At 44.5% G+C, this 19,233-nt stretch overlaps 1 protein-coding gene across 2 annotated transcripts in view; it reads right to left on the reverse strand.

Moving 5' to 3' along the window:
• Window positions 1-475: 475 nt before the first annotated feature.
• The window catches only part of LOC103188369 (solute carrier organic anion transporter family member 3A1), a 40,905-nt gene continuing 22,147 nt past the window's right edge, over window positions 476-19,233 (reverse strand). For both annotated transcript variants that reach the window (XM_007908341.2, XM_007908342.2), the window contains 8 exons: window positions 9,855-9,953; window positions 9,064-9,318; window positions 8,392-8,556; window positions 6,477-6,675; window positions 5,919-6,057; window positions 4,163-4,338; window positions 3,407-3,471; window positions 476-1,091 (listed from right to left, as the gene is read on the reverse strand). In XM_007908341.2, coding sequence (XP_007906532.1) covers window positions 706-1,091; window positions 3,407-3,471; window positions 4,163-4,338; window positions 5,919-6,057; window positions 6,477-6,675; window positions 8,392-8,556; window positions 9,064-9,318; window positions 9,855-9,953 — 1,484 coding nt within the window. In that variant the 3' untranslated portion in view covers window positions 476-705. The remainder of the gene's footprint in view (window positions 1,092-3,406; window positions 3,472-4,162; window positions 4,339-5,918; window positions 6,058-6,476; window positions 6,676-8,391; window positions 8,557-9,063; window positions 9,319-9,854; window positions 9,954-19,233) is intronic.

Genomic DNA, 19,233 nt, shown 5'->3' on the forward strand with positions numbered 1-19,233 from the left:
AAAACATCTCAAAGCTTCTAGTCATTACTGTCTTGTGTTGTATCTGTAGGAAAACACAGCAGCCAGTTTACACACAGCACGATCCCACAAACACGCAGGAGGGGAAAGACCAATTTGTCTGGAGGATCAAACCACCAGACACCTGCTGAGATCAGCTATCACAGGGTGAACCTGCCCTCCGCTGAGCAGGGCATTGATTCCCAGAGTCTGGGGGGAAATCACTGAAGTGGCTCTTTAATACTAAGCCTCGACCTGTTGGCCCGGCTGCTGAGACGGAAAGTTTATTTTTTTCTGCTGGCAGAGAGTGGGAGAAAGCAATTTATTTAAAAACGTCCAATATCGTGACGTGCCTGGTTTAGTTCTGCACACTGACTTGTGCTGTTTCTGACTGTCAGAGACAAAGCGTTCCCTCCACCCCCCCACCACTACTACAAAACCGGGGAGGTCACCAATATATTTACAACACAACGCAGTGTTCACACAGACAGGCACCATTTCTTTACTCAAGTTCTTTGCTTTTGCGACGACATTTGCTTTCACAAACGGTTTCAAGCAGTCATTCTGCAATCCTTATACCTTACCTTGGTCTTCAAAAAAAACTGACATGAAATAGTTTTTTTTTGGTTAAGAATGCACCATTGTGGGGTCCTCACTTAATTTTTAACCCTCAGAAATCAAAGTACAAAAGAATCAAAGTAAAAGGTCTTATAGTACAGATTCCATATTTTCGCACCATTCATGATCTTCTAGATTGTAGATAAATTTGGTCTTGTGCGTTTGGGGCTGGCTGGAGTCTCTCCCGACAGTGTCGAGGGTTAGGGTTGATGCAAATAATTCACTGGCAGTCATTGGCTGCAGGTTCCTCTCTTCATTGACAATGTACTTGCCCCTGTTCCTTCTCAAGCATTGCCAGGTAGTGGTGTAAAGGACAAAGGCAAACGTCTTGAGAGCAATGGCAATGCTGACGTACAGGTAGCGGTAAACCACATTGTCGTAGATCATGCAAGCTCCTTGCTCCCCACAGATGGTGGTCCAGAACAGGCAGGTGGAGTCGATCCCGGCACCGAAGATCAGAGGTGGAGGAATGAACCCTGAAACCAAATCACAGGGTATAATAATCCTTGCCTTTGACACAAGATTTATAACATCAGCACCTCTCAAAGCGCTTCACAGGGAACTATCATCACGCGTTGTCACTGTGTATTTGTAGGCAAACATGGCACACAGCATGGTCCCACTCAAACAGCCAGAAAGTCAATTTATCTGGAGGATTGTTGGCCAGGACCCAGGTCACACCAGATAATTCACTTTAAAGCCATTAGTCTTGCAGTGAGCAGGCAGCCAAGAACCTCTGCAACAATGCAACCTTGACATCATTGTGCACTGAATTTAATGTCTGTTAAACAAGCCCCACGACTGACGGGACAGTGAAGACAGCTGCACAGTATGACAAAGTGAGGGCTTACTCTCCAATTCATTTGAACACAATATACTTGTTCTTCTGTACAAGACACATAGCAAGTATGTAAGAAAAATTGACTGTGATCAGTCAGGCAGCGCAGAAACAGCAGAAGTTGCCAAGAACTAAGAGGGATATTTTTGGTGATTCACAAATACTGGCTGACAAAGCAGAGATTTAAAAGGTGATCGATAAATACTGAAGTACTTCTGTGCTAGCCAAGCATACAGTCCCTTCCTTATTCTTTTCTTTAAAGGCATTTTGACAAAGCATTTATGACAGAGTACTTAAAATCCCTCGGCCTCAACCCACACAGGTAGCAGTCTGCAGCATGGGTAATGCAATGGGAGATTCCCCTGCCTCCTGTGTGCCCTGGCCAGGGAGTGAGTGACTGCACTGATCCCCACCCTGAGCTCTACCTCTTCGGCAGCTTTTCAACCTTTTCATCAATCAGAAAAAGGTTGGCTCATTTCCTTAGTCTAATAATAATAATCCTTGCATTTGTTATAGCACCTTATCATGTCATTGAGACGTCTCAAAGTGCTTCACAGAATGTACTGTAAAGTGAATTGACTGTATTTTGTGGGTGAAACATGGTAGCAGCAATGTTGTGGATTGAGTGATCAAATTATTATTAAAAATATTTTTAAGAGATTATTACCCCCAGAAAGTGATCTACCAATCAACCCGTTTCCTACTTACTGCTAGGTAAACAGAGGCGTGTTTGTGGAGTAAGGAAACTTGTCTAAGGTTTCTCCCCGCCAGGAATCGAACCCGGGTCCTCTCACTTGCGAGGTGAGCGCTCTATCCAAGACACTACAGGACTCTAACCAACATACTACGGGACTGCAATCTTGACTGGATCAGAAGAAAGGTAGTTTCCTGGTCATTAAAGGTCAGGAGTGAAACAACAGCAAATCAAATCGGGCTCTGACTAGTCAATGCTACAACAACAAAATTACGTTTTTATAGTGCCTTTCGCATTAGGAGGACGTCCCAAGGTGCTGGACAATCAGCGTTTTGGACCAGAGCTGGGGGTCAGGATCAGGGACAGTGGAGAGCAGGGGGGGAAGGAGGGAGGCACGGTCAATGAGGAGGGTCTTGAAGGAGACAAGAGAGGGGGATAGGCGGAGGGACTGCGGGATGGAGTTCCAGAGAGTGGGAGCTGAGTGGCTTAAGGCCCGTCTGCCAATGGTGGGGCGGGTGAGGCAGGCTGGAGCCCGCTGAGCGGAGAGCAGGTTGGTAGGGTTTAGGAGGTCACAGAGGTAGGGGGGAGCGAAGCCACGGAGGGTTTTGAAGTTGAGGACCAAGATCTTGAATTGTATCCTCTGTGTGATGGGAAGCCAGTGGAGTCGGGCGAGGATGATGGAGACAGGGTCACAGAGCCTTGTGCAAGAGAGGACACGAGCTGCAGAGTTCTGGATGATCTGTAGCCTATGGAGGGAGAAGTTGGGGAGGTCGACAAGCAGGGAGTTTGCATAGTCAAGCCTTGATTTATGAATGCGTGTATGAGAGTTTCAGCGGCCTGTGGTGTGAGACAGAATGGATGATGTTGCGGAGGTGGGGGAAGGAAGAGTGGGTCATGGCACAGATGAGGGGTAGAAAGAATAGTTGAGGGTCAAACAAGATGCTAAGTTTCCGGACTGCTTAGCAAGGTAGAGTGTGCAACCATGGATGGTAATGTTGTCAGCGCCTGAGGTGTGAAGGCGTTGACTGCAGCCAATCAGGAGAGCCTCGGTCTTGTTGACATTCAAGTGAAGAAAGTTAGCTTTCATCCAGGACTTGATGTCTGACAGAAACCCTCATACACTCATTCATAACATCCAATGCTGATTAATTACCAGCTCACTTTGACTCTTTACCAGCTCACCCAGGAGCCTATTCTTTCCCCACCTCTTGTGCGTCCCTCCTCGCGTCTAAAAGAGTTAAAGAGGTAAGAGCACTCACCCAGAAGACGCAGCAGCAAGAAGAGAACTCCCAGTGCGTAGGATTTGAGCTCAGGGTTGACAGCCCTGAAGCACAACAAAAAACACAAGCTTGAGGATTGAAAGCACTGATTAAAACGCACTGAAAATCAATTGATCCCTGATTGAAACTTGACCAATTACATCCACAGCAAGACAGTTCTTTTGTACATCACACAACACTTCAATCCCAGCCAGAAAATCACACTGGAAATAGACACTGTAGACAGATGTAGTTCATCTCTGGGCTATGCATTTCCCACTCTGAAATCTTTGTATCTTGGTAATTGCTTGACTGAAACTTTTTGCAAAGAGAATTGTTCTTTTGTGAGATCGGAGCTGGTGACACTCACAATACTGTAATTCTGAGTTTGGTAATTCATGCCATTAGCTTTCAATGTTGCACATATCTCTCTTGTATTGCCCTATCTCCTCTGGAGTTTATATGGATTTCAGGAAAGGAGGTTAGGTTTAATTATATAACATCAGGAATTTCAACATGGTGAATGAGAAAGTAATTAATTCGATGGACTGTGATTGTCTGGGGTTCCCAGCAGAGAGGGAGGATGTTCAAGTGCTTCCACAGGATTTAGTGTAATTAATGGGTATTTTGTAAGCAAACTCTCAGTGTGTATATATGAAAAAACTAAACTTTCCCTTTGTCTTTTGATATTATCTTAAAGTAGATTCCAGTGAAACTGACCGACTGGTGGAAAGAGTTTCTCCCGGTTTCCCTTACCTGATGAGGATCATGATGGCTGGGGTCTGAGCCATGGCCCCAATCAGACTGCAAGCGCACATCACACACATGAAGGTCAGGAAAGCCTCCTGACAGCCCGGGTTCGGACACTTGCCAGGGATGGCTGTAGCGTTCTCATCTGAGCCGATGTTCAGGCAAATACAATCGCTCAGGTTCTGTAAAGGCACAATCACAGTCGGTAACACACACAAATCTCTACAGTGATTGAAACAGCTTTGTTATGGAGTGAAACAAATAGAAGAAACAAAATCCATTTGGCCTAGTTTAGCGATGCACATTTGTTATGCATTATATGGAGAGAGGACAACTCTGCAAAAGCACATCCGGGTGGGAAGTGCCGCTGACGTGCTGACTACCCAACAGTGATCCATGTTTTCGCCTGTACCATGGTTCGTGAGCTGGCTGACTATACGGTATCCACGTTTCCTGTCCTACTCACCTCCCCTGAAAACCTGGTGATCCAGTAATGCAGCAGTAATGACAGACAGAAGCATTTTCTTCTCAATTATCTCTAATACTGCAGCTTGAGGTTTTCCTCCCCCCACCCCACCAATCCCCGCCCCTCCCAAACACACTGACAGAGGAAAATGAACAGCTATCACTGTTGATCTGGGATAGAGTCCCGATTGCTGTATAACCTATGTCACAGAAGAGAGAGATTGGCTTTTTACAACAACAACATTATATTTGTATAGTGCTTTCATGTTGGGAGGACGTGCCAAGTCGCTGGAAAATTCACCACTTAGCATAATCCTGAGCTGTTTATTGCATTTAGACACCAGACCTGATATTATTTGGTAAGAATTCACAGCCCTTCATTAGTCTGTAAATACTCGCGTCACAGAATATTAATGTTCTGGATTATCAATAATGCAAAACCCTCATCTAATTTAAATGTACTGAGGCGAATACAAAAATATCTGAAGGTATTCCAGTTAATGATACGGAAAAAAAATCCATTCATTTGTCATGAGTTCATACCATTCCAATTAATGTAAAATGTCTCATTAATTTGCTAATTATAATGCAAAATCATTTGATAGTCACACATGAACAGTGAACCAGAGTGAGATAAAGTGACAGCCAGCACTGCACCCAGACACTCATAGCTAATGATTATTATCTTGTCTGTGCACAAACATGTATGGGTATAATATGAGGTAAATAGAGAGTCAGAGACTATTCCCACTGACCAGTGAATCAGGAATAAGAGGAATTATCACCAGAAGAAAAATGGTGGAGGTTATTCCTCAGACAGCTTTTAGAATGTAAAGTACCTTACCACAGATAGTTGGTGAAGCCACATCTATAACAGTATTTATACTGGGCTAAATGGCCTCTTTCTGTGCTGTAAACTCTATGATTCTCAATAGGAGTAAGAGGTTCCTATACACTAGCCCTAAATCTTTATAACGTAGAACGTGGCGAGAGCCAAAGCCCAGGTGCTGGACACCCCCAGTGGGAAAAACCAGGTGAGAGGCAAGAAAAATCACAAATTCCTGAGTAAGTCACCACAAGTGTTGGGCTATAAACAGAGAGGAGAGTAGATTCCCAGCACTGAGATCCCAGAAAAGAACTAGTTAGGAATAAATGAAGAGAAGCGATCTTTCGACCCGTTGAACCAGCGCTGCCATTTTGTTATAATGTGGCAATCTTTTCATTCCAATTCCCTGTAACGTAAAGCCTTTTGGGGGGCGAGTGGGAGGTGGTGTGACCTACGCACATTAACACTTACCGTGCTAGAGCAGCCAGCAAAACATGCAGATAAGTAGGTGATGCCGTCAGACCCACACACTGGGCTGTAAATGGCCATGGTGCAGTCACATTCGCTGTTACAGGGAGCGAAGGGATCCAAATCCTCCCCCGACCCTGTGCTGCAATGTTAATGGGGAGGGAAGTACAGCGTGAGGAGAACAAATACGCACTGATGTAAAATCTCTTTGGTTGATACAATAATTCTGACATGATCCTAAACAGGACTGACCCCTCCATCTCTCCCCCACACCCCCCCCCACCCCGCCCTCTAACTCTTTATTTGCCCACAAAATATACAGTCAATTCACATTACAGTATATTCCATGAAGCACTTTGAGACATCTCGAAGACGTGATAAGGTGCTATATCAAATATGAGGATTATTATGATTAGTATTTCCTCCTTCTTACCACATAATGCGTCTACTCTGCCCTTCCCCCATCAGCGCCCTGACATTGTTCTACGTACAGTGCTCTGTGTGAGACATTATCCTATGTGAGGGCTGCTTATATAAACACAAGCTGAAGCTGTGACTTACTCATTTCCATAAGGAACGGTGACGCCTGCAATGGGCCCGTTATCACACCCCAGGAAGAGGAAGGAGATGTAGCATGCGGTGGAGATGAGGTTGACGAGCATAGCCATCCTAACGGCCCCCAGAGCGGACAGGTTGAGCTTTTTCACCAGAAGGCCTCCGAGGAATATCCCCAGACATGCACAGGGAATGGCTGTCATCCCTGTGGGAGCAGACACACAGGCATTAAACAATCCCAAAGTGACTGCTGACGCTTATCAAAATGATCACAGAAGCTGCCTCAGATTTCACATCAAGGGTTTCTCAGGACATTAATACTGACCAGCCAGAGGGCTCTCATTATAGAGCATTCCGACCACAACAACAACAACAACTTCCAGCCTTGGACCCCCTAGCGGCCCCTCTGCTCACGTGCCAGAGACAAACCCCGGTGGGTTCATTGCTACTTACTCTTTGCTCAGCTGATGGTCTGTAAGTCAGTGTGAACCGGGGTTGGGGGAAACTCTCAGCCCAATGGTCATGGGCTCACACCATAACAAACGTGTTAACATGCAGTGCTGGGGTTGTTATGAATTTGCACCTGAAGCACTTGTTTTGGGGCAGGAGAAAGAAAGTCTGAGCCAAATACACATCACGCTTCCTCAACCCGAGATGCAATTCCATTTCAGAAATAAAAAATAAGGCACGAGCTGCAGACAGATCCCTTTCAGAAGCCAAGCCATCTATGTCCTGTTGCTCAGCAACCCGCAGATGCTGAGGCAGTTTCTATGGAATCCATAGGGTTACTGTGTGCTATCTGGGGCGAGTGGCAGCCAAATGATTTGGATGTTCTAATCGAAACCACTGCTGCTGAAATGGGACGGATTAGTTTAGCCGCTTTCTTCAAAGAATTTATAAATAAACAGGGCACATTTGTCGAGGGCTGTCTCTGTCCTGAGAGAATCTGTGATCTCCAGACGGCTCTTTCTGATAACCTTGTTTTCCAGTGTTATTTTGCGGTGACTGGGGTGACTCAGGGAGATCTCCAGGTACAGATACAGACAGATGGCGCCCTTAGTGAATATAATCATTTACTAAATCATATTTGGTAAGTCGCTGAGGTTCTGTCAGATTCACATGACCCTATTCATTTTCCACTGTGAGTTGACTGACCACCAGCAGCGCTCCACAGCATTCCTGATCCTAATCATAATTTCCCAATCCCGCATTCTAAGAAGAAATGGTAGACTTTAGCTCCGGCAGAGAATACATGGATAAGGGCAGGAATCTGGGCAGAGGAAGATTTCAATCTCAGGAATGAAGAGTGTCTGGTCAAGAAGCTAACCTGGACACTGTGTAGTTCTCTGACACAATGAGCATCTCACCTCAAACTGCTGATCAAACACAGGAGGCACTTTACACAGCAGATGAGCATTCAGACTTTTTAAAGAATTAATTAAATTAATTAAAATTAATTCAACTTTCATTAATACTGCATTAGTTATGAGCTCCCAGCTTCCTGAGACACTGCACCAAGTGTCTCAGGCTAAACCCATCCAATAAATGACATTAAACTAATTTCTCCCCCTCTCTCGCATAACTAATGTCACTGGCGCCAATTTTCTGTGCAAAGGGGATTTCAGTCATACCGACTTACAAACTTGTTGCCAATGTATCTGCATTTAAAGCAGGAGCCTTTGGAAGGAATATAAAAGGGAGCAGATGTGTGGTGGGGGTTGGTATTAGAGAGGAGAGAGAGCTTGTTCACCACAATGATGAGCTGAATGGCCACTTTTTACACTGCAATTCTTATAACTTCTTTTTCCGAAGCCATTTTTTTTATATACCCTTTGAAGTTTTGCTCTGGGACAACTCAATGACTTGATAAGTTGCTATAACAAGGATTATTATTATATTATTAGTGCGGAGTGTGACTTACCTAGAAGCTGATTGGCCGAAGAGGCCGACAAGTTGAATTGCTGCTCAAGATATTTGCCGAGGAATGCGGCAAAGCCAGCCACCACCGCGATCTCCATACAGGCAGCCAGCACGATGCAGGTAAACACCGGGTTTGCCAGCAGGTGCTTGGTGACCTTCGGAATCACTGCAAACAACCAACAGACAGACACACGTGGAGTTCCGCAGTGTATCGGTTAGAGCGCTCGCCTCGCAAGCGAGAGGTCCCGGGTTTGATTCCCGGGCAGAGTGAAACCTTTGGCAAGTTTCCTTACTCCACACGCCTCTGTTTACCCAACAGTAAGTAGGAACCTGGCTGTTAGGCGATTGGTGGATCGTTTTCCGGGGCTAATAATCCATCCAAAAAAAATAATAATTACTTTACAGTAAAAACTTTTCCAAAAGGGTCACAGGATATCTGATGTCCTTCTGAACAAGCAAACGACATCTCAGTTTAACATGTCATCCAAAAGACGGCACTTCTGACATGGTACTCACTCTCCCTCTTACTGCACTGCAGTGACAGCCCAGACTGGGGAAAGTCTCAGTGTGGGGAGGGGGTCCGGGGGGAGACTCACAGCCTTTAGAACTTGAGGCCTGTACGCGCAGCAGATTAAGCAACGAGAACAAAGAGGATGTTGTGGTTGTCACTGACCTCGGAGCTGCTGGAAGCAGGATGTGGAGGTGCCATCCTCCAGCTGGGCCACTCCGTTACTCGGCTTCTGCCCCTCGAACTCCCGCGGTAACATGATCTGCTCACTCTCCGGCACAAGCTCGTTCTTAATGGCCAGGGACTGAGGGAATCCGAACATGAAGAGAGCTGAGAAGAAGAGTAAGGCACCACAGAGTAGGAAGCCCCCCCACCAGGCCCCGATCCACCGAGGGTCCTCTGGCGTGATGTCCAGCTTACCTGAAGCAGAGAAAGACATGATAAGAAGCACTCAACTAGCTCCCTAACTTCCTCCCCAATTGTTCCTTCATGTGTGAACCCAGTGAATCAGTGTCAGAGGTGAATCACACTGTGGGGACAATCCTCATTTCCTAGTGGAACACGATTCGGTCTAATTCGTTTAATAGGGGTGAGGGGGGCTAACCTCGCTAAACAAACAACATACAAACAAACCTGGAGTGTTTCCATGTCAAGCTTTGTATGTGAGGCCTCCCTGTGGAACTGCACTCAGCACGAGTCAGAACCTCCAGGAGAGGACAGGAGCGGGAGATATTGGGGGAAGCAGAAGCAGGTACTTTTCTGCAACACTGCTTCACAACAGGCCCAGGCCACCTCTCCTCTCCTCTCAAACAGGACAGGATGGATGGGCGAATTGATGCCAAGCCACCAAGAAATGTAAAACCACATAATAACCATTTAATGCCTTCAGATACACAGAGGGTTTTACGTAAACAGAAATGTTAGCAGAATAGTGTTTCAGTGATGCTCCCTCTTACTTGTATCAATGAAAACAGCGTCCACATAGATCTTGGTGCAGAGAGAGCCCAGAATGAAGCCACATGTGGGCCCAAACACCAGCGTGGTGAAGAGAATTCCTGAAAAAGGACAAAATGCAGTGATTGGAACCAGGTTCATTTTAGAACTTCTCTGCGTTCAATATCGGTATTACCTGGAATTTGATTNAAAAAAACTCAACCAAGAGGATTGGGTAACTATTCACTGAGGAACAATATAATACTGTGTGGAATTAGAATAAACAGCTGCAGTGCGGGGTTTTATTTGTTTTCACTGCTACATCATCAACCATACACAATGCATTGACAAACCATGCAATAAGTGATATCTCACAATGTAAACCACATCTTGTGAGAATAACAGAAACCTTATTACAATACCCTGGATAACATGCCTTCAACCTCAGTTATATGTGCGGGATGATGGGGGGGAGGAGGGGGGAGGTTGGAAGAGGAGGAATTTGGGGGCGTAGCCCTGCTATTAGGAGGAAACTTCTTTAGCATCTCTGCGGCTTAACTCCCATTGAATTTTCTCTTTGTTTGTGTGCAACAGTCATTTGTCTATTGAAGCATCTTTAATCATCACCAGACCTCCCTCACCCCAAGGCAATCCCTCGGCCTTTGGGTGTAGACAGAACAGTACAGTCAAACCAGGCACCTGACTGAGGGAAAGCAGAAGTCGCTGGGAACGCTCAGCAGGTCAGGCAGCATCTAGGGAGAAAGGAAAGTGAGTTTCGGGTCCACGATCCTTCGTCAGAACATTTCGTGGACCCGAAACGTTGACTCGCTTTCCTCTCTCCATAGATGCTGCCTGACCTGCCCTGCTCAGGGTTGGTTCCCAGCCACTTCTGATTTTCTTTCAGATTTCCCACGTCTGCAGTATTTTGGGTTAGGACCTGACCGAGTGGCTGCCAATGATAAGGTCCAGTCTCAGTCCATGAAGAATCACAACCAGAAACAGGAACCTCGGGCATCCGCTGATTGTGAATTTCTGAGATTTTATGATATGATATGAATTGGCTTCAGACTGTCAGGACTCGGTTTAATGTCTCATCTCCACATTGTTCTGATTACAAAGGTTTGTGGATTGTCACATTGTCACTTGGCCATAAAGGCTGGAATGCAGTGTAGGTGCTGCCGCCTTGTGGTGACACACAGTATTGCACCCAGCGATGGTTGCACAACGGTTTTAACGTAAGAGTTTAATAATAATGGAGTAATAATCATTGCATTTGATACAGCGCCTTATCACGTCCTTGAGACAGCTCGAAGCGCTTCACAGAATGTATATTTTGTGGGCAAAACGCAGCAGCCAATTGTGCACAGCGGTGACCACGGTTAGGGGTGGATGGAGTGTTTTTTTTTGCAATTTGCAGTTCCATATGGGCAATATTAAATCATCTCAAAGACAAGGTCATTTGTTTTTTTTTAACCTGACTAGTGCTTCTGAGCTTAACAATCACATATGTAGTAATTAAAGCTTATTAATTACAATTGCTGGCAATTTAATAGGCAGTGAAATAAATTCCAATCTCACTATTGATCAAATCATGGGGATAAAAAGACAAACTAAACTCACTGAAAGTCAAGTACAGGAAAGCTGAAGCCACAGACGGTATGTGTTACACAGTACATTACTTGCACCTGCTGTTCAGAGAGGAGAACTCCCCTGAAACATAGCCTTCACCTTTAGTGTCACACCAACTACTGCGTTATTTACAGGGAGAGGGTCTGATCCTGTTAGATGTACAGTAGTAAGCCAGTCTACATCTTTTACAATATAACAATAAGCCTTGCATTTGATATAGGATCTATAACATCAAAACATCTCAAAGCACTTCACAGCCAGTTACTCTCTGGTGGGGTATTGCTGGAGTTTAACCAGCTAAACCACTTAGCTTGCCATTGTGAGCACTATCTGACAAGCTTCCCGCTGCTTGGGAACACTCTCCCCATGAGGGCTACGGCTTTCAGGGTTAACAGGAGCCAAGAGAGAAGAATCCCTTCTCCCAATCTATCCCTCTACACTCTGCCGAGGAACAAGCTGGCTGGTTTGTCAATGGCTTTGTGTTGGAAGAGTGTTGGCCAAGACCATTGGGAAAAACTTCCTTTCCTTTTACGATGCAGTGGCATCTTTAACGTTCACCCGAATAGGCAGATAGAATCTTGGTTTAACATCTCATCCAATGGACAGCACCTCTGACAATGCAGCGCACACTCAATATAGCAATCAGTACTGGGTTCACACAGTAACAGAGGGAGAGACTGGCAACATTTGCCTTGTGCCTCAGTCCTCTCCCTCTGAGGGCTTGTCTGCACAACGTGACATCTCAACACTGCAGCTTTAATGCTGTCAATTCACAGGCAGCAGAGGCTCCATCACACTCCTGACTGGCTGCTGCTGCAATCTTTAGAACAACCTTCAGCAGAACTGTTCGATCGAATGACATTTGCCAGGTTAGAAAGTGTTTCTTTTTGCTCTGTCTCCAACTTTCTCTCTCCTGAAGGCACGGAGTAAGCACGAGAAGATAAATGACGCAGGTGGTTGGGATGACCAAGGTTGTAGATTGCAGAGGGAAGGGAAAGCTTGGGGAGGTGAGGAGTTCTATTCTTCTCCACAGATATAGGACCAGGATTCAATCCTCAGGAAAAATCTGGACTTTATTTTTAACCTCTGACAAATTTCACATCAGACAGTAAAAAAAAACTTCCATCATTTAAAAAGTTTTAACCATGGCTAGTTAATGGTATTTTAATTTTCTCACAATGTAATTTCACAGCGCTGCGGAGGATCTGCTTGCCTCGGTTGCATTATTGGGCGCAATTGTGCACAATTGGCTGCTGCCTTTCGTCCACAAAATACAGTCGCTCCACTTTACAATATATTCTGTGAAGCACTTTGAGACGTCTCAACGTCTTGACAAGGCACTATATCAAATGCAAGGATATTATTATTATTATTATTATTATTATTACAGCCTTGGCATGCGTGTACTGTGCAGTTTATGGAAGTGAATAAACCCCAGGACATTTAATATTCACATCCAAATATTTAACTCAGCTTGATGTTAGCTTGCAGATGCACCAGCAATGGTTCAGAGCCTCCTGGTTTACCCAGCAAACAGTCCCGTGGGTTAAACATACCCTCATGGAGCTCAGCAAAACCAGCTGTGTTGAGGAAGCTTCAATTACATCTCAAGGTTTCCAGAGGAAATCATTAATACCCCACAAGTCAGAATCTTCTCCATTCCCACCACAGAGTGCTGTATCCAGTCCTTTGCTTCCCTCCATCCTCTGGCGGCAGTGATCTGAGTTCATTATTCTGTATATTTAATACATTGAAGGCTGACAGACGTTTAGAAAGGCCCCGAGCTTACAATTAATAAGGAGTGAACTAAAAATGCCACATTTTAATGTTTGGAGATTATTCTGGCAGAGATCAAAGGGTCTCTCACTAGCTGATTGTGGGATGAAATTCCCATCTTCACGGCTGAGATTTTCGTAATAAATAACAATAATAATTCTTGCATTTGATACAGCATCTTATCACGTCTTCAAGGTGTCCCAAAGCGCTTCACAGAATATACTATAAAGTGAAATAACTGTATATTGTGTGGGCAGCCAATTGTGCACAGCAGCGTCGACAAACAGTCGTGGATTGAGTAACCCAATTTTTTTAAAATGATTATATAGAGGGTCACATGACTATCAAGCTATACACAGATGTTCACAGAATACACACTAATGCTCACTGTTAATATCCAGCTCTATAAAATCGGTTCTCACTGATAATACCAGGTACATAGAGATATCTTTGCTAAATTTCTTCCATTGCAGCTTCTTAATAAAAATGTGAGAATGCTGTTGCTCCCGGATGTCACTGCAAATGAATGGTTATTGTGAGCAGTGAAGCTGGAGGGTGTGAGTGGAGCAACACACAGGAATGGAACCCAGTGTGAGGGAACTCTGACTCATTAATCTCCTGGAGTTTAATGAGTCCTGTGGTGTAGTGGTTACAGCGCTCGCCTCGCAAGTGAGAGGACACGGGCTCGATTCGTGGACAGGGCGAAACCTTAGGCAAGTTTCCTTACTCCAAACGCCTCTGTTTGCCAGCAGTCAGTAGGAATCTGGTTGTTAGTCGATTGGCGGATCACTTTTCCGCGGGTAATAATCCCTTCAAAAAAATATTTGGTCACTCAATCCACGATTGTTTGTGGGACGCCCCTGTGCGCATTTGGCTGCTGTGTTTCGCCCACAATACTTTACGATATATTCTGTAAAGCGTTTTGAGACTTCTCAACCACGCGATAAGGCGCTACAACAACAACAACAACAAAAAAATGACATTTATAGAGTGCCTTTCACATCTGGAGGACGTCCCAAAGCGCTGAACAATCAGGTGTCGGGGCCCGAACATGGTGGAGGGGTGCGGGAGGGGTGTGGGAAGGCGCTACATCAAATGTAAGGATTATTATTATTAATATCTATTCAGGGTTTGATCGCCTGCACATTAGCACACGGCTGACTCATCCACCTCTTTGCCAGCTGAAAATAGACGTTGATAAATGGATCAAAAACTGGGTGATACATAAGAAACCACTTCATTCAAATTCAGCTAATTCAGCAGCACAGACTGAGGCTCAAACCTGGGCCACGGGTGACTCAGCCCCACACACACACACACGCACACGCACACGCTGGCTTGTCATCAGCTACTCACTGAACACCCACCTCATCAGTGCTGCTGCCAACGGACTTTTAAAAGTGCTTCCACCTAAAACAGCACAAACACTCTTACCCCATTATATGTACAATACTGTTTAGGCACATAGCAACAGGAGGAGGCCATTCAGCCCCTTGAGCCTGTTCTACCATTCTATATGATCATGGCTGATCTGTACCTCAAATCCAATTACCCGCCTTTGCCCCAAATCCCTTGCTATGTTGACCTCACAAAGATCTATCCGCCTCAGTTTAGCTACAGGAATTTCTGGTTTGCAAGGCAAAAAAATCATGATAATGCTCCTCTTATAGTGAACTGTATTTTTATTACCTGGTTTCACCTACAAGACCAGCCACCCATTGATCTCTTGCCACCCCCCCTCCCCGGCTGATGAGATGGATTACTGCACTAGCATTTAATAGACTTCTTCAAAATGTATCGGATTTAATTAATTATAGAAATCTAAACAGAACATAATTTTGTTTTGCCATTGATTTTACACATAGACTCGCTGGTTGGTTGGATGCCAGGAATACTGGTACAGAATATTTATTTGTTTGTTCTTTCCCTCTAATGTTCTCCCATTCCCTCCAGGATACTCTGGGCTAGTCATTCTCCCCCTGTTTGGGCTCAGAAGCCATTTGTAAACCTTGACAGCTGTCGCTACACAGTAAATAGCTTTAGTGCAAAAAACATATGGCTGAGATCAGCCCCTGAGTTACCTGAATAGCTGCAATGCTCAGTTTCACACTCTGGGCAACGAGGGGAGGTGGGGGGGGGGGGGGGGAGGTGGAAGCGCTATAAAGTTATTCCTATTAGCAGAATTCAGGGAGGCACTGGTAGATTTATTACTGGACAGAAGGAAAGGCTGATGTACTCTCGGAAAGTACTCTAGTAAATCTATAGTTAGGGTTTTTAATAAAAATATATTATGTTTGGTGCAGCGCACACAGAGCAGCACAGACTGAGGCTCGAACCTGGGCAGAGCAGCCGTGTGCGATTAGGAATCTTGGTGCAGTGAACACAGATCAAAGCAGTTTTTAATGGATTTTACCCCTCGTGAAATAATACTTCTGGCTGCACTGGCTCCTGGACAGTACCTCACCAGGAGGCCATTTTCCACATGAAATCCCAGTGAGAGTGAGTTAGCAAGGTATCTGGGAGGCGGAAAGAAAGAGCTGCTTACAGTCAAATCACTTCACAGTATATTCTCTGAAGCTTTGAGATGTCTCAATGTCGTAATAAGGCACTATATCAAGTACAAGGATTATTATTATTATCATCCAAACTCCATCCTGTTCTCAACTGACATCCACACACAGACACTCACACACGCGCACACACACATGCACACACACTCACTGACACACTCACAGATACTCACGCACATGCATGTACGCGCACACACACACACACACACACGCACGCATGGCACATGCGCTCACACGCGCTCATGCACACACTCCGGGATCCGGAAGGGAGGAGATTGGTTCTAGTAATTAGGAAACTGAGCTATGTCCCAATCTCCCCCCCGCCCCCCACCCAATGCAGGGGCACTGAGGCTAATTATAGCTCAGCTACTTCAGCAATTCCTGAAGACGTCAAATCTTTCTGAATCATTTGGGAAAGATTACAATTCAATATACAAGTTGGAGACTGGATTGGTAAGGGCGCTCTGGCCAATCAGGAGGGCGTTTCACACACAGCAAAGGAATCACGATTCCATATATTTCCCCTGCTCCGAGTGGAAAACTGATGACACAACAGGAGCACAGGGCTCAGTGCTGCGCTGGTCCCGTCCATCACAGGGTGTAATCAATGCAATTACTTCGCATCATAGTCTGGGAATGAAATGCAGGAGGTGCAGAGCGAGATTTGCTAACCACTGAACAAGCAAAGCTTTCAAAGGCACAAATCATTGTGATTGGTACCACGGCCGACATAAGCACCTGTCCCAAACGTCACTTGTGCTGTTAGTTAATGAAAAAGTAAGAGAGAAGCTGAATTCTTTCCTAAATCTGGATTTAAGAGGTGGGGAGAGGAGGGTGGGGGGTAGGAAGAAAAGAAATGAGCTGTCACCCCTTCAGTGTGACCTTGTTTCCCTCGCAACATCAAGTATTGTATCAGCCTCAAATATTTGTTATCAGTGGGATCCAACTGCTTGGCCTGACATTAGATCTTTGCAATGGTGTCACCATGACACACAGATACAGGCACCAAATACACATAGCTTTTTCTCACATACACAAGGATAAGGGGCAAGGCCTGAAGGCAATACAGCACAGATGGGCGAGGCACTGCTTCTGTGGTCCTACAGGCTGTAATCATGATTAAAGTAGAAATTCTCATCCCAACAAAGAACACCAAAAACCGAATGACCAGAGGCAGAATACTACCAACTGATCCAATCTGTGTGACCAGTTATCAGGAACATTTTTATTAGCAGCAGCGTGTGTTATTTGGGTTCTGCACCGCACACTTGGCTTCTTCTTAAGTTGGGCATTAAAATGAGAAAGGAGCTTTGCTGTGTGTTAGCGAGACTTTCCACACTCAGCACAGAATGGCTGCTTGTCAGAGAGAGTTGAGACAGAGCACTTAAATTGTACCTGCCTACTCTATCTTAGTCTCCTGTGTTCAATGTAGCTTTCCCCCAAAAGTTCATCAAGATACCCAATCTATTGTGCTATCATGTCTCGAGATTACGGTGGTCTCCCTGATGTGATGCGGTCTTGTCACCCTCCACCGCCCCTCCACATTATATATCTGAGGGGTGAGGGATGGGGAGGGAAGGTGTCACAAAGACACTTTCTGATCTCTGAAACATCCTCCATATTCCCCTGGTCTACAAGAAAAATCAAGTTTTCCAATATTTACATTTCTAATCAAACTATTTTGAAAACATCCCACTTTGACTCCGGTAGAGAGGTTCAGCAGTTCTGTTGCCATGTCAGACAGGTTTGAGATGAGTAAATCAATCTTCTTAAAAAGTCTTCTTCAATGTAAGTATTTCCTTTGATGCACTGGTCTCTCTCTCGCTCACTCTCTGATCCGAATCCTTAAAGCTCACAGTACTATTTTAACTGCAATATTCACAGGCTTAATACATCAGCTCAAGCGAACAGACTTCGACCAACTTGCCTCTTAATGGGACAGAACCAAACGATTTAACTGCTCGCTCACTGTAAGGGAACGGTTTTATTTCCTTTGAAGAAAATGGTATTCAGAGTGGCTGTTTTAAATTGCTCCAAAGGAATCAGCAATCTATCAAATTCAAATCCATCTTTGATTTGGGGAAGGCCACTATTCCAGTCCATCTCATTAAAGTCCCATTTTAAGGGAAGATAAAACTGAGATAATTTCTTAGCATCATAAAAAGAAGCGAGTTGTAAATGAAAGGCTTTACTACCACCCATCTAAAAATAATCCCTTCAAAAAAAATTATAATAATAATTTGGGTCACTCAATCCACGACTGTTTGTGGGACGCTGCTGTGCACAATTGGCTGCCGCGTCTTGCCCACAAAATATAGTTAATTCACTTTACAGTATATTTTGTAGAGTATGCTTTGATAGTTCTCAAAGATGTGATAAGGCACTATATCAAATGCAAGGATTATTATTATTGTCCATATTCTGCCTGTGCAATGTGGCTAGCAATCTGCCTCAATATTCCTCTGTAATGCTGAGTGCTAATAACATATTCAGAGCAAGATTAATGAGACTTGAACTTGAGCACCTTGAGTTATTTTTAAGATGTTCAATTTAATTCAACGCTGAAAAGGTTCTTTGACAGATGGAGTGATTGAGGTAAAGTACATATGTTTTTAGCCCTATCAGATCTGATTTAGTATTGGATAGCAGATTATTCTGTGACAACAGACAACACGGAATATCTGATGTGTTTAGACGTGCATACAATCTCCCGTACATGGGAAGAAAGACAGCATTTTTTGAGCATTTGATGTTGAAATGTTGCAAAGGCTTCCACAGACATTAATGTCAAGTGTCGTTTATTCTGACGGCAAGGTCCCACAAACAACCATGAGATGAATGACTAATTAATCTGGAGGTTTTTTTAACCTGCTCTTTTACATCAGTGATATGGAATCTTTTCACATCACCGGTCACATGCACTGGTCTCTCTCTCGCTCGCTCTCTGATCCGAAAACAATCAGTTTGGGTTTTAAATCAGAGTATTTTGACTCAGGACAAGACTTAAGAGTATCTCAAGGAAGGCCTACTATTCACTCCAAAGATCTAACTCACAAAATACACAGTCATTCCACTTTACAGTGCATCCTGTAAAGCGCTTTGGGACGTCTTGACAGTGTTATAAGATGCTATATCAAATGAAGCTTATTATCATAAACTTCTTATATTGTATCATATTGTACCTTAAGTAGCAATAAAAGAAATGCAGATTTGCATTAGCAACTGAAGAATCGGTCCCTTTTAAAGTCTCGGATGCCCTTGTGGTTTGAGCTCTCAGTGTCACAAGGATAATTTCCACTAAAAGCACAGTGAAGAGACGACACATTATTAAAATATTTACAGCAGATGGATAACAGTTGGTAGACACCAATAAACACTCCTCAATGTGCTTTGCAGAAAGTCGAGCGTGCCTCACTAAACCAATAAA

Source organism: Callorhinchus milii, unplaced genomic scaffold (assembly GCF_018977255.1).
Source record: "Callorhinchus milii isolate IMCB2004 unplaced genomic scaffold, IMCB_Cmil_1.0 Scaffold22, whole genome shotgun sequence".
In the NCBI taxonomy this organism is placed as follows: Eukaryota; Metazoa; Chordata; class Chondrichthyes; order Chimaeriformes; family Callorhinchidae; genus Callorhinchus; species Callorhinchus milii.